Raw genomic sequence first — 21,806 nt, 5'->3', positions numbered from 1 at the left:
TTATTAATCTATTAAAAAAATTTAAGATTTTCAGATGATTGTTATATTATATTTTTATTAAATGATTAATGATTTAATGTATAATGAACTATTAAAATTACATAAGAAAATATTTTGGTAACTATATTTAAGAAGATATTTTTGTAAATTACCTCAAATTACAGAATGTCTACTGTACAACTCTCTGCTTGATGCCAAATGCAAACAAATAAGGAAGAGTGCCAATGACCAACATCTTCTCCTTTAAGCTATATCTTGAGTAAATAAACAGTGTCGAGAGAAAATTAATTTTAAGTGACAAACTTATTTAAAATTTTAAAGATATAAATTATATATATATATTATTAGAAAATCATAAAAATTATTATACATTTAAATTAATAAAAGATAATTCAAACAAAATTCCGCACTTGATGATTTAGCAGCAAAACAGAATTATTTTCTAAATCCATTCTTTTATATTTGCACCCTTTCGCATTTAAAAGCTTCCTTCGACTTTTTAATGGAGGCTTCGTAGCTTCGTATAATCAGAGCAAACACGAAAAACATTAGTTTTCATTTTTATTTTCCTTTTCGAAACAAAACAAGACACCTGCATTTAGCCTTCCAACTAGCAACAAGAAGCAAAATAGGAGCTTAGTTTTCAGAGGCAGGGAAAGAAAGCATCGTCATGAAAGCTCTCATCAATTTCGAACCGTCTCTATCTTCAATATATTCAATTCGAACCGAAAATTCTCAAAATTTTTACGGTTTAAGTTCCTTTCTCAAATTTTCAACTTACAATCATAAATGTTCTTTTCGACGGAAGCCTGGTTGTTTGACCGTTAAGGCTTCACTGGATTCCGCGACGATCGATCAAATAGGACTAAAAGAGTCCGATATTAGGAATCCGGCGATTTCTTCTTCCTATCGGAGCTCCAAGTTCACGAAGCCTAACCAGACAGTACTCGAAGCTCAAACTAGGGTTTGCACGGGACCCACGCAGACCAAACCTCTTAGTGAAGAGCAAGCTTTCAAGGTGTTGGATACCATTTTAAGATCAGGTTATCCTTGCATCTTTGTTTTTGTTTTTCATTAACCCTTACGTTAATCGATATTTAGAAAGAGATATCGATGTATGCTGCTTGTCATTACATCCGGCATTTATTTTCAGATTTTTCGGTAATTGATACTAAATTTTAATGAGTTATATGTGGCTCCATTATCATTATGCTAAATGATACTATTAAGTGTATGTTTGTCAGAGGGAGAGAAGATGGGATAGAATGACAAGTAAAATGAGAGAAATATTTTCCCATGTCAGGGAGAGTACTAAATGAATGAAACAGAGATAAGGGAGAATCATTTTCGCCCATTCTCCCTCCTCGCCAAAAAATTTTGTCCCTAAAGTGAAGGATAATGGGTGGAATGTGAATGAATATAAAATTTATTTTGTGTGATTGACTAAATTATCTTCATTTTTGTCTATAAATAACAGGGTTATGCCCATTAACAATTGAAATTTCTCCCTCTCTCCTTTCTATCTAAACAAGGTAAACTTAACGCTCATTTGCATTACTATCTTATCCAAATAGATAAAAGATTTTTCATTCCGTTCCATTCCATTAACTTTTGTTCCGTTCTATTTCATTCCATTACTCAGCATTCTCTCACAGCCAAAGCCTTAAGGACCAAATTATTGTTATGTTCTTGTCCAGATACAAGAGATATATGCCTTATGCTTGTTAGCAAATGGTTAAATATTTTTCAGATAATCTACCAAATGTAGACTTTGATTAGTCTATTTACTTCAGAAGAGCATAGGTTGGATCATTTTTTCCATTTCCTTGGTGATTCCTGGTCCTAACTTTTATGTCATTGGGTGTGCTTACTTAGAAACAGTGAAAGAGTTTAATTCTTGCATCTAATGAATCTAGAAGTTTAATTTCCACTCCTAAGAAATTTAAGGTGGGTACAGTTCAACTCAAACACAAAAGATACTATTCTAAAGCTAACATAAGAATAAGAAAATCTCTTAACAAACAATAAAATTAAAAATAAAATCAACTAGGAATAATGAACGAAGCAGAATCATGTAATTGCTAAGGTCTTCAGCTCTTGGGGTTTGAAGTTATTATAGCACCTAGTAGATAGCAAGGTGTCCTAGCTCCTTGTTGCTGGCTGACTGGGGTTTCCAGTGTGGAGATATTGTTATAGATCATGATGAGGAGGAAAGTAGAAAATACCATCTAATTAGGTGGGAGGAGGTGAAGAAACCAGTTAGTGAGGGGGGGCTGGGTTTGAGGTCCATTAGGGAGTTAAACTGTGCATTTCAAAGGAAATGGTTATGGAGGTCGCTTGTTGAAAAGGGGAGGATGTGGAGGGAGTTGGTGAGGGTGAGGTGGGTAATTGGGACAAGGAGAGAGGTGGGAGGGGAAGAATCAAATTGCATGGAAGGAGCCTGTGGAAGAAAATTTGTGATGCCAGTGGGTCTTTTATGGAGTATATCAGGTGGCAGCTGGGGAATGGGGGAGATATCAGTTTCTGGCATGATGAGTGGGTGGGCTGTTACAAACTTAAAGACTGCTATCCCAGAATTTATGAAATTGCTTGTGATAAAGAGGCCAAGGTGAGGGATAATTGTGTTAAGGTGGGGGGAGGGGTGGATTTGGAATGTAAAGACTGTTAGAAATTTGCAGGATTGGGAAATTCATGAGTTTTGTAATCTATTACAGTGCCTGGACAGCAGAAAACTAAATGATATGAGAGATATGAGAGTGTGGAAACCTGATGAGAGGAAAGGCTTCTCAGTGAGGTCTATGTACACGATACTGTGTAAAAGGGATAAACGCAGATCTAGCAATGGTGCACCCTTAACAGATCTGGAAGAGTAGTGCTCTGCCTAGAGTGGCTTTTTTTACATGGGAAGCTACGAAAGAGAGCATTTTGACTATTGATATGCTTAAAAGAAGAGAAATCACTATGGTTAACAGATGTTACTTGTGCAAGTCGGATGAGAAAACCTGTAACCACTTACTACTGCGGTGTCCGAAAACCCATAGCTTATGGATTTCTGTGTTTGGGGTGTTGGGGTTGAATTGGGTTATGACTGAGGATGTGAGTAGTGAATTGTGGGCTTGGGCGGGTTTCTGTAAAAAAAATAAGTATTTATTTCTTATTCCACTTACTATTTTTTGGGTTGTGTGGAAGGAAAGGAACGCTAGAGTTTTTGAGAGCATTGAGACTAAGTTTATATATGTTAAAGATAGATAGATACATATTTTTGAATCTATTTTGTTAGGTCATGACATTAATGCTTGGGAGGATCTTGGAATGGTCATGGACCATTAATTGGCTTGTAACTAGTTGGTGTATTTGGGTGATACTCCTTTGGTATCTTTGTGAATAATATTTCTTCTCTTTTCTTTCAAAAAAAAAAAGATATATCATGATTTTCCCTTTGATCGCTTAGAAAAACAAGTACTTCAAGGCACCTCAAGGCAAAAATTTTAATCACAAGCTCTCAGGCTTCACATTTCACATTCTTTACCCTTGTTAGTTGGTTTATAAATTGTAGTCTTCGGATCCAAAAATGGAACTAGACCTGGATAGTGGTGGCAGCTGCTCCATATAAAATCTGAAATCAAATATAAATTGTATTTATAAAACTATTTATTATTTCAGTTAAGTTACTAAAATAGAAAGATAATGTTAAGAGTAAGAAATGTGTGAAGAACAACATTGATTTATAAAAATAAAAGGATGAGATGCTCCTTCTATGATTTTATTAGTTGAGTTCTATAACTAATTAACTAAATGTGAACCAATAGATCATTTTTGGAAAAATTAATAGTAAGATCTATAAAAAAATCGTCTGATAGTAAAAATTATTAGACCGGTCCCTCTTGGATTTTAACCATCTCATATCCTCTTGTGATGCACCTTGCTTCAGTGGTTTGCACTAACAATGAATTATATATTTTAAAGTAGGAGGACTAAATACAGTAAAGATGGTTTGAAGTCCTGATATCAAATCCGCTCATGATTATGCACGCACAAGGTCGTAATTGGTCCTTAATAACCTTATGCCTTTCAGGTGAGAATTGGAAGAACTGCAAAGGGGTCCTTTCTGGCTTAATAAAAGAACCACAGGAATAGCAAGAACCTGGGCTTATTAAAAGTCCAGTGAACTTGTAAGTGTATGAAAATGACAAATGGGATCTACATATAGGCTTATCATGTTTTCGAAGTAGCAGTTTGATAAACTATTTCATTGTCTTTTCTTTTCCCTTTCCCCTGCTCACTTTGGAAAAGCAATCTCTTTGTCTTGGCTATAATTTGCTAGTTTTTTCATCTGTGTATGTTTGCATGTCTTGTCAGCTAGGGGGGAATTCAAAGATGAAGAAGTTGTCTCTAATTCCCAACTTGGGGCTTTTTTTGCTGCAATGACAATTCGTGCAAATGCTTTTCCGGAGGCAACTCAATGGAGTGAAGGAGAAAGGCGGGCGATGAACATTTTCTGGCCACTTCTCGCTCGTGCATTACCACCAGATGTAATTTTCATTGCAGATCCTGAAGGCTCAATTATGGGAACCAGAAGTTCAATTGGACCTCAATATGTTGGCAATGGAACCAGTGAAATGAGATTGGTTGGTGCCTTGAGAGAAGTTCTGGCTGGAGGTCACCTTGGATATGAGGAAGTCCAGGCTGTCCTGAGAGATGTTCTTCCACTGACAACAGAAGACAGCGAATCCATTGGAGTAAGTGACTCATTGCTTTCAGCATTTTTGATTGGTCAACGTATGAACAGAGAAACAGATCGTGAACTTAAAGCCTACTGCCTTGCATTTGATGATGAACTCGGTATAGGATTACATCCAGTACTCAATAACATTACCTTAAGTGAATGAACATTTAAGTTTGACCATATGAAGTATTTTTTGTTTGATATGCTTATATATTACATTATCAGGTCCGCCACCGGTTGCTGATGTTCAATCATTGACTCATTATGGTGACCCTTATGATGGAAACACACGTTACTTTAGAAGCACATTATTTGTTGCTACTGTTAGATCTTGCTGTGGTGAATCTTCATTGCTTCATGGTGTGGAGTGGATGCCACCTAAGGTCAGTTACTGATCTTATTTATTGTTTTGGCAAATGAAATATTCCTTTGGTCTCATTGATCCTGGTCCCTAGGAATATAGCTACCGGGAGGGGCTAGTTTGTGATATTGGTATTATGCATCTGAGCTTCCCAAGCGAAGTTCATAGAGAACTAACTCCAACATCATTTATCTTTTTTATTGTTTTGGCAGATGAAATATTCCTTTGTTCTCATTTTTCCTAATCCTTGATAATAACTGTTGGGAGGGGTAGGTCTCTGATATTGGCATTATATATTTGAGCTTCCAGAGAGAAGATCATACAGAACAAACATCAACATTGTGAAAAAGCATCTCTTGACTTGTGCTTGTTTTGACTTATTGTCTTCCAGCAGTGGAATATTAGCTCCAACATAAATCTCCCCTGCATTCTGAAATGTCAATGTTGGGAACATCTACTATTGTATATTTTTTAGTCCCAATATTTTAATATTTCCTCTAAGTTATTTGAGTAGTCTTGTCTCTCCAGGGGGGTGTGACTGAAGAGCAGATGCTTAAGTTTATGGGAGCAAACACAAGCTTGTCAGTGTTGCAGGCAAAGAAACTCCTTGAGGTATTTGTGAACCACAAGTTGCTGAACCGCTTCCCTCCTTAACAATATTGGTATATTTAAATTCAATTTTTTTTCTCAGGATGAGGAGGTAGGTTTTGCCTATATAAGTCAACGTGAAGCTCGACCATCTATGTATGAAAAATCTATCCAAACTTGTTGAACAAAGCTGGATGTGACGAGTTATATTTACCTCATACAAATATACTGAAGCTTCTAAATGTTTACTAACATATGCAGATATTCATTAATTGGGTTGAGGGAACATATAAAAAAACGTCCTCCATTGGCAACAACGGAGAAGGTTCAACAGTTTGTCCGGGTGAGCCTTCTCATGGTTCAGCTTAGGGTTACGAGTTAATAGATCTTGATTTTTTTTCTATTTTTTGATAGATTTCTCATAGTCATTTGTCAGGATGAGCCTTCTTATCATTCAGCTTAAGGTGGTTAGTTTTTTGTTTTTTCTTCTGAAGGAATTCTCTGAGTCATTTGTCAGGGTGAGCATTCTCATGGTTCAGCTTAGGGTTACCGGCACTATATCTGGATTGTTTTCTTTTGCTTCTGAAAGAATTCACCATATCAGGATTAGAGTAATAGTTGATACAAGTGAACTTTGTTTAAATACTTTACTATTTCTTGTATGATAAGTTTCCCCCAAACTACATAGCTGAAAACTTGTGGATGAATACTACTTGGTGAATATTTTAGGATTTTAAAATGAGAACTTGGTTTGTGATTTTCTTTTGTCTCACCACAGGCTCGGGGAAAAGAAGCAATTGTGGCTGGGTTCTATCATGAAGGTTATGAGCAGCCATTACTAATGCTTATGAAGAGAAGAGGTGTTCATTCTGGTTTAGTGGTGAAGGTTGTCCTTTCCTCTTCTAACAGAATTTCATTGCAAGATTTCTCAGATAATAATATTTATCCTGGTCTGGGAATTTTGTAACTTAAGACTTGAAATCTGATTCGAATAGCCCTGACACATATTTAAAGGGGGATGTCAGTATCCACAGTAAAGTACAAAGAACACACGTATTAATTGCCTCTTTGTTCTGATAATTTAGGGTGAAGAAGGGTCCCTGTCGATGACAACAAGATTGCGATCAATAAATTCATCGAAAGGACTTCCTGTAAACTACTGTTCAGGATTTCGTTCTTCAAGTGTTGAGTCTGCACTTGAAGCTGATGGTTTGTAGAGTTCAATTATATTTTTCTTGTATCCTGATAGTTTTATTTTACTAGCATTCATGATGTCAGTATGTTTGTACATCTGATCATTTAATATTTTGTAATTATCATTAACACGTCAAACCTGGGCTTGAAATTCTGGAATTGCAGGGGTGTCGCGTCAAAACTTTAGTATTGAGGTGAATGCTAGCGACTATGGGTTTGAACCCACTGATACTCCAAGAACTGATAGATCGGTAAAATTCTTATATCCCTTGTGATTCTCTTCCGTGTTTTCCTTTGCCGGATTTACCATTCTCAGTTGAATTCCGTAGTAATCTATGTCTTGGCACCGTATTGGGCCCAACATTTTGTATTAGCTTCCTCACTTTCCAATAATACTTCTTATTTTCTCTAAAGAAAGAAGGAAGGGGCAAAGGAAAGAGAAGAAGCTCAACATTCTGAGTAGAAAATTTCTTACAAAAAGTCTTCAATTAGTTTTATGTTAAAATATGGTTCCTATAATTACTAATGAAGCCTGATTTTGTATCTTCTGAAAGAAATACAACCTGACATGTTTCTTCATTTCCTGCTTTCGAGGATTTTTGAGATATTTATGGTAATATAAGGATGCGCTTCCAGAACACTGTGGTCCATGACAACAAAATTTGTAATGCATATGCATTTCCCCTGTTGAAGCTTGGTGGGGCAAAGTTTCATAACCATGCTTTGCGGAAACACCTATCTGGAAAAATAATAATAATAGTAATAATTGTAACAAACATCTGCCTTTACGTTTGCAATCAAAACTATTGATTGGTTTCTTTATCACAATACCAAATCCCATAGTGCACTAGAAGGATCCCAATTTGTGATTTTCTACACATACTGGATATTATATAACTCTGTTTTTCTGATAAAAACATCGTCTAGAAATCTTGTTTGGCTGGAAGATGTCTCTTTTACTCTTTGAGTGTTTGTAGATCAGTTATGTGTATATCAATGTAAACATCTATTACCTACTTTGACTGCAATCCCAGATTTCAAAGAATATAGAGCTTGGTTTGGCTGCACTCCGGGGTGAGAAAGGACCAGCATATGATCGAATTGTCTTAAATGCTGGAATGGTGGATCACTTGTTGAGATGTGAAGGCGCGGAAGATGTATCTTCAGCCATGGATAGAGCCCGAGAGGCCATTGATAGTGGTAGGGCACTCAAAAGGTTATTAGACTACATAAAGATCTCACACAAAGTGAAGTAGTTGAAAATTGAGCAAGCTTCATTTTACATACCATACTTGTAGGTTCTGTAATTTTGTCATTAACGAATTAGTAACCAGTTTGGTCAAGGTCTGTTTTCTTTTTTTTTTTTTAAATATTCTTTTCAGAATTTGTTGTGTAAAGTTTGGTATGACACTCACGCCATATATAAAGAGAGTGTAATTTTGTGGAGTCATACATAAAAACTATGTTTGGTTCAATTTGTATGTTATAGAGCATTGTTAGTTAGTATAAAATTATATTCTTAATATGTGAAATTTAATCATAACCTTTATATTTAATTTATGATTCCTTAACCAGAATTTTTGAAGATGAACGTCTAATTTCTTTACGAATTTTATCGGCTTCCTACTGGGGGAATGCTGACAGGTTCTAAATAGAGTTTTTCTTATGCATGAGCCAAAATTTGGTTTCAACATCATCCTACGTTTGCAATCTGCCATACTTTTTGCATTGCGAGGGATTCGGTTTTGTAGATAACTTTGATTTTGACTAATAAAGTACAAATTAAAATTTTGATACTTATTTAGCCTAAATGAAAATGTGTTTCTATTGAGTAAGAAGACGAAAATAGAAATTGTTTTAAGCATGTTTATTCGATTAATATTTTAAAACTTAAAAATAGAAAAAAATTTCGTTCTGTTAATTCTTTTATGTGAATTTGCTTTATTTTAGTTTAATCCATCTTTTTTAAATTCTTAGGTTTTTGCATTGGTCATTGTTTTCATCTTTCTTTATCTTTAGCTTTGAGAACTTGAAAGTTAACAAATATCTCACACCTTCCTGCCTTATATAACTTTGACCCATACTTTTTTATTTTGAGACTAGTTATAGTATTAGAGTTTAATTTTATTTCTAATAAAATTATCGATGACTCATATTTAAAATTTCTTTATGCATAAAAAAAATAAATTTAAAAAAATAATAAATCAAATTTAATGGAAACTTAATTTTTAAGAGGTCGCTCTCTATAGACATTTTGCATATCACAACCACATTGGCTAAAAAGGTATACAAATTGGCCAAATATGTCTTTTGCATGGAGAGAAGAAGAGGAGACAATTGGTAATATGTTTTGAGTTTACGAGATAAGCACAAAAACATTGAAAATACTCCCTACTTAAAAAAGGAGGACCTTAGCTTTTACAAAGTTTTTATGTTTGACTAAAAGATTATTTATAATAAAGAGGAAGAAAATCATAATACTCAAGATGAAGGAAATCAATGTATTAAAAGTGTGTTAAAAAAAGAAAAAAAATCGTGGTACTAAAAAGAAATAAAGTTAGGGAGTCAAAAGATGAAATAAATATGGGTACTAGAAATGAGACAATCAAACTAAAGAATAAAATTCTATTATTTGTAGTTAATTATTTGTTTCATTTCCGCTTTATAAAACATGTATATAAAAGCTTTAATATTTAATAGAAAACACATTAATTAAAATTATTCTGAATATCATAGTTTTAGGGTAAGAAATACAAAAAAAAAATTATAAATCTTATTAAATCTTCATTGTCAAAATTTTAAAAAAAAAGTTGGTCAATCTTCATAGCCGACCACCATCCTACTATCTTCGATCACCACAAGTATTGGTTGGATTTGGAGGTAATTACTTGAAGCTCAAAGGGTGAACTATTGTTTGTAGATATGCTGATAGATTTCCAATACAAAATGATTAGAGAATGTTAGAAAATTAGGACTAACCTTAAAAAATTGTTGATACCTTTTATTTTATCCCAGATGCTACTAGAGTTCTAGATAATCTTCACACCCTAAGACCCAAGTCTGCTTATGATTTAACTTAATGTGAGTGAGAGAATGGTAATATATTTTTTTCTAAATGTTATTTGTTTTTTTAAGTGTGAAAAAATAATTTTTTCTCCCTTATATACTTACTAAGAGTCATACATTTTTACAAGAAGAGTTTCTATCTTATAGACTTACGAATGGTCATGTCTTTGTGGATATTTCTAATTTTATACAACATCTCTCACTCGACCACACAAGCTACACTAACTACAATATATTACCACATCAACATATCTCTCATGTTTCATACAAGATATGAGGTGTGCGACTAAAAGGCAACAAGTAGTGTTATATTAAGTCACCATATAACTAATATAACACTTTCATATTTATAATACCTCAGATCATTTGAACATCACCATTAGCATACACTACCCCTCTATTTTATAATTATATTTCTTGATTATATATAAAATATAACTATTCGGGCTTATGTGATGATGTCAGAAAAATTCTTCCTTAGACACTCATAATTATCCATCTCAACTTGATTTCTTTCCTAACATGCTCGGCTAAACCGTGTAGGTCGTGAACCTTGGAAACATATTAAAATAGCAACATCAAATCTTGACTTCATGTGATAGCTCTAAGTCGAAAGGTATCATACAATGAGGACATAAGAGTCCATAAGTTTCACACATTGACAAAGTAGGGAATTATTTTGTCACTCCCTATATCGGTCATCACATAGTACATACAGTATGATATGAATGTCACAATGTAGCTCTCACTAAGTTGGGCACGTCACTCTTCTATGTTGTGCGAATCATAAGTCCAGATACTACTCAAGTATCTAACTCGAGCCACTTGATCAACGTACTCAATGTATGATCTGTTACTCGATATTCGACTCTAGGACTTTAGTATGAAATCAGATATATTTCATACTCGACTCTCTACAGTCTCATCTTAGACATACTAAGGCAACTATAAAATTTTAATATTTGTTATTAATACAACACAAGTATAAAGACAGTCTATATTGCACATAAAATTTTAATATTTGTTATTAATACAACATAAGTATAAAGACGGTCTATATTGCACATACTTAACGTCAATATGATTTAGTCTTGTCCTACCTGCTACTCAAGAGTTAGGGAGATCACCCATGTGATAAGGTCAATCATAAAACACGGTAACCTTATTATGTGTCTAATCACGCAATTATGTTCATGAACATTTCATAAGAAAATAACAACTTTTATTTCATGAATGATCAATACACAAAAACATATGTCCATTACGTATCAAATCCCACTCAAAAATTAAAGCCTACACAAACCTAGACTCTTCACATGACCCTAAAAAGCATCTCTAGATATAGGCTTAGTCAAAGGATCAACAACCATTTTGCTATTGGATATATACTTAATAACAACTTCTCCATTTTTTATGGCACCTCGAACGAAGTGATAACACCTCTTAATATGCTTGGTTTTTCTATGAAATTTTGGATCCCGAGCATGTTAGATAGCAGTAGTATTATCACAATACATTTTTACAAGTTCATCAACTTTAGGGGTGATGTTGAGATCTTGTAGAAAGCTTCTCAACCAAATTGTCTCTTGTACAGCAAAACAACTTGCAACATACTCCGTTTCTATTGTAGATAAAACAATGCAGTCTTATTTTTTACTACACTAAGATATGACACCTCCACCAAGGACAAAAACATATCCTGAGGTCGACTTAGACTCATCACAGTCGCCACTCCAATCTGCATATGAATATCCTTTCAACCTTAAGTCCCCTCCTTGATAATAGAGGACTAGGTCACTTGTACCACGAAGGTAGCGTAAGACTCTCTTGACTGCTTGCCAATGAGCAGGTCCAATATTATTTTGATAACGACTTATCAAACCAACCACAAAATAAATGGTCGGTTGTGTACACAACATGACATACATCAAACTGCTTATTACACTAGTATAAGGAACGTTGCTCATTTTCTTTTTCTCTTCATCTGCCTTTGGGTACTGGTCAAGACTTAAGGTTAGACCCTTCTCAATAGGAGTGTCAACGGGTTTGAAGTAATGCATCTGAAATCGTTCCAAGACTTCTTTAATATATGTTTATTGGTACAGTCCTAGAAACATCTTGGGATGGTCTCTCATCATTTCCATGCCAAGGATAAACCTGGCTTCACCCATGTCCTTTATCTTCAAAATGGAGGACAACCACTAGTTAGTGGCATTGATCATCTCCATGTTATTTACAGCTAATAGTATGTCATTAACGTATAAAGAGATAAACATAATGCCTCATATGGTTTTCTTGACATACACACAGTGGTCTTCATCTCAAGCAAAACGAAGTAGTGACTTCATGGAATTTGGAATACTATTGTCTGGAAGACTGTTTGAGACTATATATGGATCTTTTAAGACGACAAACTTTATTTTCTTGACCTTTTGAGACAAACCCAATAAGTATATCCATATATATTTCTTCCTCAAGTGTATCATTAAGGAAAGCAGTTTTAATATCAATTTAAAATAACTTCATGTCTAAATGGGCAACCAGGGCTAGAAGGAGGCGAATAGAGGTAAATCTCACCACGGGAGAAAAAGTCTCTTCATAGTCTATACTCTCAATTTGGGTAAAACCTTTCGCCACTAGTTGGGCCTTAAACTTTTCAATTGATTTATCTGTTCTATGTTTTATCTTAAAAATCCACTTGTTTTTAACTAATTTATGTCGAGGTGGGAGATCAACTAGTTCCCAAATCTTATTTCTCGTCATTGAGTCTATCTCATCCCTCATGGCATCAATCCACTCTTTACTGTTTGGTGAATTCACAGTCTCTTTAAAGGAGGTGGGTTCCTCAATTTCTAAAGAAGTGTAAAAGAAAATTTCTCATTTGATTTGAAAATGTCATCAGAAAATTTTTCCAGGTTCACTCCTTCGAATTCTAAGACCTTCATCACCTGCCTTACTAGATAACAAATCTCTCTCATTGTTCTTTAGCATGGGATTTGGAACTTGAAAACTAAGCTCATGTTCCATGCTTGGATCTTAAGGACTAATCCCATTTTCTGGTGGATTATCATTTGTAAGTAAGTTTTCACCATTTAAAATAGTAGGATCACTCCCATTATCTCTTTCCTTTGGTGGAATGTCACTATCCTTGGGGACTTGGTAAGTTCTCAATACCTCCCTTTCACTAATAGATAGTTGCATGTCCTCTTGTAACTCCAATAGTTCGAGATTCTCCTTTATTTCACTAATACTTAGGAACTCATCCTCAAGAGAATCAACATTGCAGGAGTCTATTTCAGTCATATCACTATTTGGATATTTTTCAAACATTACATATCCTTTTAAATGTTTAGAATATCTGATGAACACCATCTTAGTTATTTTTGGACCTAGTTTTTCGTGCTTGTGAGTTGGGTTATGCACATAGTATGCCGACCCTCAATGACGTAAATGATCCAAAATGGGTTTCTTGTCATTCTATAACTCATATGGAGTGATAGGTACACTTTTACTTGATACACGATTAAAGATGTAGGTTGCCATAAGCAATCCATCTCCCTAAAAATTATTAGAGAGGTTAGCATGTGTCATCATTGATCTAACCATGTCTAGTAATGTATGATTCCTTCACTCTATAACACTATTTTGTTGCGGAGTATGGAGAATTGTAAGTTACTTATATATATATCATTTTTCTCACAATATTCTTTAAAAATATCATAAAGGTATTCACGATCATGATTGGTTCAAAGAATCTTTACTCTTCGATTCATTTGATTTTTTACTTCCGCTACAAAATATTTGAACATATCTAACACTTCATAGTAGTAAAAAATTAGATACATATATCCGTATCGTGAATAGTCATCTATAAAATGAGAAAGTATATGGTACCATGACGTGCTTTGATATTTAAAGGCCTGCAAATAGCCATCTAAAGGACTTAACACCCTTGAAGCCTTACAAAAATGCTTTTTACTTGCGTTACCAGCTAAGCATGGCTCACATTTAGGCAACTTAACCTTAGTAAGCCGATCTAAAAGACCTTCTTTAACTAATCTACTCATTCGGTCTTGACCAATATGGCCAAGTTTAGCATGCCAGTTAACATATTTAAAATCACAATTAAAGTGAGAAACATAAACAAACATAGAATTATTATATATTATCTTCCAAGTCAAGAACAAAGAAATTGTTTCTTAAAGACTCATGACCAAATACATAATCTTGATATAAAATATCTAAAGTATCAGGCTTAAAGTTAAAAGAAAAACTCAATCTCGATAAGAAAACAATTGAAAATAAATAACATCGCACCCCCAGGTACATAGAGAATATCATGAAGGAGTAAAGTATTTCCTCCATGTAGCTTGAGCTGGTATGTTCCGATTCCAAGGATATCCTTTTTGCTGTCATTGCCAATACAACAGTTTAAGAACCCACCGGGACACGATGGTATCCACGAATCCAGCTCGATCTTGAACTACATGTTTGGTTACTCCCGTGTCTATAATCCAATTAAGAAAAGAATTAGTAACTAATTCTTGAGAATAAATAAATCAATCAAAAGACAAAATAGAGAAAGTACATTCTTTGGCTCGGAACTGTAATGACTTCGGAAATCCAAAAGGAAATATATAATAATTTAAGTCTGGAAGCGAAACAAAATATTAAGATTTATATCCCTTACACAATAACTTAAACGTACTGAATAACATTACGGAATGAATTCTCTAAAAGAAATACGAAAAATAAGAAAAATAATAGAAAATAGAAAGTATTTAGCATCTACTCGCAATCTTTTTGCGAATCGGGCTCTGGAACTAGCTCCTCTTGATTTGAAATAGTTAAATAAAGGATGAGCTACACTAGCCCAGTAATGATATCACACTATATCATCGACACAGAAGTAAAGATTGATATAAAATTAAAAAATACTGATGGAGCATTAAATTTAGTAAATTCATTTATCAATCATAGAATCATTTCTCATTCACTTGTCATAGTGAAATTTATGAAAACAACTTATAAAAACAATAATATCATACAGATCATAATTTTATGGACCATCAGCAACATAGAACGTATTATAAATCCATATTTATTAACAATAAATCAAACCATAACTGTTTCTCTTTTCACCAGCCTACTAGTATCCATAAGGTTTCATAGGGATGTCTCTACTACACGTGAATTCTTTCCTTTAACAATCTCAATTACAGGGCTATCCCCATACCACATCCGGTATGAGGGTGAAGTGGGCCGTCCTCATACCCCGTCCGGTACGGGCGCTAAATTATCATGTCTTCATACTCCGTCTGGTATGAGACAGCGTCCATGGTAGGGTTCCCTATGTATCTGGTCTATTCACCATCTCCCAGAATATCTAGTAAGACTATCGTTTCATCTATTCATTTAAATCACACAATTTCCTTACCGTTTAACATTTTCTTTTTCCTGATTCAGCAGTAAATACATTAATTAAACATACATGCATTCAAGGTCATAAAATAAATTAGATACCATCATGCATATAAACTGTAAAATCAATCAATAAACGGCAGTAAATAATTTCCAGTTCCGGCTCCATTAGCAACCCGTAATTAATTATGCATGTTTACTAAAATCGCATAAAATACCACATTATTATTTATTTAAACTTCAATTCTATGATAGGGAATAGAGTGAGGGATCCTTACTCGATTTGATGCCAAAAAGCTAAACGGTTTACTGCACCTCTGGGCCGCCGCCTAGGTTCCCTAATTTTTTTTCTAGAAACTGAAATACGCTTATAATACCTACAAATGTTCTAAATAAACCCAAAATCAGTCCCAGGGCCTGCTCGGCCAATTTCAAAAATCCAGCACGGCGGCTCCACCGTTCTTCGGCGACGGTGTCGCCGCTCGCGACGGCGATAGACCTTGGGTCGGCTGTTTTCGGCCAATTTTGCATCAATTCATGCTAGTACACATGCTAAAGGACCTCGGTGGGTTGAAAAAATACGAAAAATCGAAACTTACCGGCGGCAGGGCTCTCCGGTGCGGCGGCTCCTCCTGCTCACGTTGCGGTTAGGTGTTTAGCTTCGGTCAACCTATAGAGAAGAAAACGGTGATTACATCGGTGAAAAAATTACGCAAAATGGGAATCAAGAAGGGCCTCATTGGAGGCGGTTTGTGAAATTTTCTGTGGCGGTGCCACCGGGCTTCATCAGTGTTTTTCAACCAACTGGCCAGGTTTTTCACTTCGTTCATCCTTTGGCGATCAGAAATGGTTCCGGTGTGGCGGCGGGTGGTGGCAGTCGGCTCCCTGGCAGCTGGGTTGTCTTCTCCGACGAGGGGTTCTGGTGACTAGGGTTAGGATTTGGGTGCTGATGCGGTTATTTATATCCATCCGCTTTTGATCTAGACCGTTCATCACGTTTGATCTGAACCGTCCATCGTGATTCACTCTAGGCCGTCTGTGCGTGGGGCAACGAACCTCAACCGTTTGATAGCACGCACGTAGATCGCCCACGTGGCTCCCCCCGCGTGGCCTCCCGCGTCAGCGCCTCTGCCACTTGGCGCGTCCTGGTTGGTCGAAGTTGCTGACCGGGCGTATGACGTGGCAATTTTTTTTTAAATTGCATTTTGAATCCAGATTTTTATTTTTCTTTCAAAAATACCCCCCAAATCCAATTTTTCACCCATTTTTCCTAAAATTATTTTCAATTTAATCCTTAATAAATTTTACTCTATTTTTTTATTAAATTAAAATAAAATATAATATAATAAATTAAATAAATTATTATATATATTAATAAAAAATGAAAAAAAAAAGTTTTGGTGGGTGTTACAACTCTCCCCCCTTAAAAAAAATTTTGTCCCTCAAATTTGTCTCTCACTCTCAATCAAACAGCTGATGATACTGGACTCTAAAATCTGATTCTATCTCCCATGTAGCCTCCATCGGTGTGTGGTTCTGCCATATGACCTTTACAAAGGAAATTTTTCGGTTGCAGAGTAATCTGCTCTTTCGATCAACAATGCCGACCGGTACTTTCTCGTAAGATAGATCCTCCTGGAGTGGAAGAGACTCGTGGGCCATGACATTAGAGGAGTCCGAGTTGTATTTGCGTAGCATGGACACATGAAACATATTGTGAACCTTGAAAAGTTCTGGAGGCAGTGCTAGTCTGTAGGCGGCGGTATCAATTCTGTCTAAAACTTCAAATGATCCAATAAATTGAGGGTTCAGTTTACCCCTCCTGCCGAACCTACTAATTCCCTTGAAATGAGTGACCTTAAAGAACACTCGATCACGTTTCTTAAATTTTAAATCTCTCATCCGGGTGTCCGCATAACTCTTCTATCTGCTCTGAGCCGTCTGAATGTTCTTCCTGATCTTAACTATTTTGGATGTAGTCTCTTCTACCAGATTTGAGCCAAACAGTTTTTTATCGCCCACTTCTTCCCAACAAATCGGCGATCTGCATGGGCGCTCATAGAACGCCTCATATGGAGCCATGTCAGTACTCATTTGGTAGCTATTGTTGTAGGCCAACTCTATCAGGGGTAAATGGTCTCCCAATGGCCCCCGGAGTCAATGACACAAGCTCGGAGCATATCTTCAAGTGTACGAATTATCTTTTCTGACTGTCCATTGATCTGAGAGTAGAATGCAGTACTAAGGGACAACTTCGTTCCCATGTCTTGCTGAAAACTATTCCAAAACCGAAAAGTGAACCTGGGGTCCCTGTCAGACACTACTATCACTGTCACTCCATGAAATTTGACTATTTTTCGAATATATATTCTTGCTAACTTGTCCAAGGGATCAGTCATCCTAATGGACAAGAAGTGGGAAGACTTGGTAAGCCGGTCAACAATTACCCAGATGACATCATGTCATTAGCGTGCCTTAGGTAATCCTATCACGAAGTCCATGGTGATATGTTTCCACTTCTATTTTAGGATCGGTAATGGCTGAAGTAGCCCGTCTAGGCATTGATGCTCTGCCTTAACCTGCTGACATACCAAACACTTAAAAAAAATCAGTTATATCTCTTTTCATCCCGTTCCACCAAAATCGGTATCGCATACTTTGGTACATTTTAGTACTTCCGGGATGCACGACAAACTTTGAGCTATGGACCTCTATCATGATGTACCTTTTTAACTCACGGTCACTTGGAACACACACATATTGTCTTTAAATCTGAGCAACCCATTGGCGGAGACTCGGAATTCTGAGCTAACTTCCTGTTCTGCATCTTTCTTAAGGGCTACTAGGGCGGAATCGGCGGACTGAGCTTCCCTTATTCTCTAGATTAACTCAGGCTGAACGATCAGATGACCGAAACATATGACTCTCCTCAAGTCCTGAACCTGTACCTGTTGTGTGGCCCCAATCTACCTGCATTCTGAAACCATCAAATGGGCTAATGTACCTGCACTTTTTCTGTCAAGTGCATCGACTACCATGTTGTCCTTACCCGAGTGATACAAAATATCGCAATCATAATCCTTAAGAAGTTCTATCAACCTTCTCTGATGCATGTTGAGATCCTTTTGAGTGAATATGTATTTCAAACTCTTGTGATCGGTATAAATCTAAAAGGTCTCTTCATATAAATAATGGCGTCAAGTCTTCAAGGCATGTATGATTGCGACAAGCTCTAAGTCATGGGTAGGATAATTTTTTTCATAACTCTATAACTGTCTAGACCCATAGGCTATGACCTTCTCATGTTGTATTAAAACACAACTCAGGCCTATATAAGAGGCATCACTGTAAACTGTATACCCCCCCGATCCACTCGGTAAGGCCAGCACATGTGCAGTAGTCAGCCGCTTCTTTAATTCTGAAAAATTTCTTTCACAGTCCTCATTCCACTCAAACTTGATATTCTTCTTTGTGAGTCGGGTCAGGGGAGCAGCTAGACTAGAAAACCCTTCCACAAACCGGCGATAATAGTCTGCCATTCCTAGAAAGTTACAGATTTCCTTAACTGATGTCAATTTCTCCCAGCCGAACACTGCTTCAACCTTTTCAGGGTTCACTGACACTCCATCATTTGATATGATGTGTCCCAGGAAGGTGGTCTGCTCAAGTCAAAATTCATACTTACTTAACTTTGCATACAACTTCTTTCCTCTGAGAACTTGCAAAACCTGAGCTAGATGGTGAGCATGTTCCTCTCTGCTTTTTGAATAAACCAGGATGTCATCGATGAACACGATAACAAATTGATCTAAGAATTATCTGAAAACTTGGTTCATCAAATCCATGAAGATGGCTGGAGCATTGGTTAGCCCAAATGGCATTACCAGGAACTCATAGTATCCGTACCTGGTTCGAAAGGCTGTCTTGGGGATGTCTTCTGTCCTGATTTTCACCTGATGGTAACCTGAATGAAAGTCTATTTTGGAGAAGACCTGCGCACCCTGCAATTGATCGAATAGGTCATCAATCTTGGGAATGGGATACTTGTTCTTAATTGTGACTTTGTTCAACCCTCTGTAATCAATACATAATCTCAACATCTCATCTCTCTTTCTAGCAAAAGTGACTCCAGCACCCCAAAGGGACACACTATGTCTGATAAAACTACTATCATGCAATTCAGTGATTTGTTTCCTCAGTTCTTCCATCTCAACACGGCTCATGCAATAAGAAAAAATCGAAATAGGTTAGGTGTCTGGCTGGAGGTCTATGGTGAATTCGACTTCCTTGTCTACTGGCAGTCCGGGTAGTTCATCCAAAAATACATCTGAAAAGTCTCGGACTACCGGAATCTCTTAAATACAATTCTCTTTCTTGGGTTTGCCTAGTTAGAGAAAACAGTAGGGTTAAAGTACTCAACGAATAAGAAAATTTACTATGAAGGAATAAGTGCTAAATGATTTTATTAATTTGTAAATGACTCCTCATTAGGAGGATTGAATACAACCTTCTTACTAAAATAATCTACGGTAGTGTGATATGCCGCTAGCCAATTCATTCCTAAAATTACATCAAAATTCCCCGTGTGTAATTCTATTAAGTCCACAATCAATTTTCTATTTGCTATATCTACGACACAAGCCATGTAAATAATTTCTCCCAGTAGTGTCATACTCCCAACAGTAGACACAAACAACATAGAATCAAGTTTATCAGGTAATACATTAAATTTTGATACAAAAATAAGTGAAACAAATGAATGCGATGCACCAGTATCAATTAAAACATGAACAATATAGTTACAGATAGTGTACATACCATGTACCCCATCGAGTTGGCTTCAGCATCCTATTAGCTGAGATTGTAAGCTCTGCCCTAGATAGGAGGTCTGCCCTGATTCTGGTTTTTTGGACACTCCCTCGCATAATGTTGGGCACTACCACATATGCAACAAGTGTTGTTGAGGCGGTAGCAGGGTCAGTCCCCATGATCCCCGCCATAATACTGACAAATCTTACCGCATCCTGCCAGTGGAGCCTGAGGGGGAGCCTGGATCACCAGCCTAGGCCTCTTGTTCTGTTGAACAGGCGTAGTAGATGCTGGTCTGCAGGGTGGAACTGAAGGTCTAAGGTTTCTTGCTGCCTGAGAGAGGTGCAGAAGCTCCTATCCACTAGCTGTGCCTTGGATAGAACGGCTGAATAAGTCCTGAGCTCCAACACAAATAAATGTTGTCTGATCTCTAGGCGGAGGCCCCACTCGAACCTCCTAGCGTTCCTGCCTTCATCCAACAACGTCTCAGGGAGTATCGGCCCAACTCCAGAAACTTGCGAGCATATTCTGACACAGTCATGTTTTCTTGGACCAACTGGACAAACTCTATCTCCTTCAGATGTCGGAGATGCTCTGGGAGGTACTCTGCATGAAAGGCCACTAGGAATTGTTCCCAAGTAACTGAACAGGCAGAGTGGTCTGTTTGAGTTTCCACCAGCGGTCTACTTCTCCCACTAGCATATAGGTAGTAAGGGTGACATTCTATTCTGGAGTCACCCTTAGGGTCTTGAAGGTCTTATCTGTCTCTACTAACCAGTATTCGGCATATTTAAAAGAGGATCCCCTTGCAAAAGTAGATGGGTTTAGTCTCTTATACCTCTCTATGTAACCTGGGTCAATCATGGGAGGAACTGGATCCCGTGGAAAAGGGATTGGACCATACTGAGGATAGACTAGGGAGCCCTGTGGTGGTACTTACTGATACGGTGGGGGCACCATATTATACTATAGTAATGCCAGGTGGTACTGTGGCAATGTCGGGTGGTACTGTGGCGGTGCCGGGTGGTACTGTGGCAGTGCCGAGTGGTACTGTTAACTGAGGCACCAGATCATACTACGGTGGTGCCGGGTGGTATTGTGGAGGAGCAGGGTCATACTGTGGTGGCTCGGGATCCTTTCGCTGCAAGGGTGGCTCAACCTGTGGCAGTGGGGGAGGGTCAGGTAGCTCCCTCCTCTCCTCTCGGTCCTGTTGGGCAGTAATGAATCTCTCCAGCATCTCAAATATCCGGTCAACATCTTCCCTAAGCGAACCATCCCAAGCTACTCAATTTAGTGAGGGTCTTCCTCTCCTCATCTCTATGTGCCTGTATTTCACAAGGAAAGATTGAGTGATAATTCATTATTTTGGTGTTTCCCTCAGTATCATTGTGTAGGGAATGAGTCTGAGAAACGCAGCTCTGATAGCAACTGTAACGACTCCAGAAATCCAAAAGAAAATATATAATAATTTAAGTGCGAAAGCAAAATAAAATGTTAAGGTTTACATCCCTTACACAATAACTTAAAAGCACTTAACAACATTACGGAATGAATTCTCTAAAAGAAACACGAAAAATAAGAAAAATAATAAAAAATAGAAAGTATCAAGCATCTACTAGCAACTTCTTGCGAATCGGGCTC

At 36.8% G+C, this 21,806-nt stretch overlaps 1 protein-coding gene and 1 pseudogene across 2 annotated transcripts; one reads left to right on the top strand and one right to left on the bottom strand.

Annotated features, from left to right (window-relative positions):
- Positions 1-435: 435 nt before the first annotated feature.
- Positions 436-8,344, top strand: LOC110817158 (anthranilate phosphoribosyltransferase). Of its 2 annotated transcripts, none has more exons than XM_022045580.2 (10): positions 436-1,043; positions 4,360-4,842; positions 4,952-5,109; positions 5,616-5,699; positions 5,779-5,831; positions 5,937-6,018; positions 6,454-6,561; positions 6,761-6,884; positions 7,035-7,120; positions 7,904-8,344. In XM_022045580.2, exons 1-10 carry the CDS (start codon positions 671-673, stop codon positions 8,123-8,125), a joined length of 1,773 nt encoding a protein of 590 aa, XP_021901272.1. In that variant the 5' UTR covers positions 436-670; the 3' UTR covers positions 8,126-8,344. The 2 variants fall into 2 exon arrangements, with proteins under 2 accessions (XP_021901272.1, XP_088065600.1); XM_088209474.1 differs by lacking the exon at positions 436-1,043 and adding an exon at positions 4,077-4,172.
- A 3,252-nt stretch (positions 8,345-11,596) lies between these two features.
- LOC148252773 (secreted RxLR effector protein 161 pseudogene) lies at positions 11,597-11,995 on the bottom strand (annotated as a pseudogene).
- Between the last annotated feature and the right edge of the window lie 9,811 nt (positions 11,996-21,806).

The sequence above is a fragment of the Carica papaya genome, chromosome 8 (assembly GCF_054855325.1).
Source record: "Carica papaya isolate Zhongbai chromosome 8, ASM5485532v1, whole genome shotgun sequence".
Lineage (NCBI taxonomy): Eukaryota > Viridiplantae > Streptophyta > Magnoliopsida > Brassicales > Caricaceae > Carica > Carica papaya.
The sequence above is the reverse complement of the archived record's forward strand: the minus strand, read 5'-3'. Positions and strand labels throughout refer to the sequence as shown.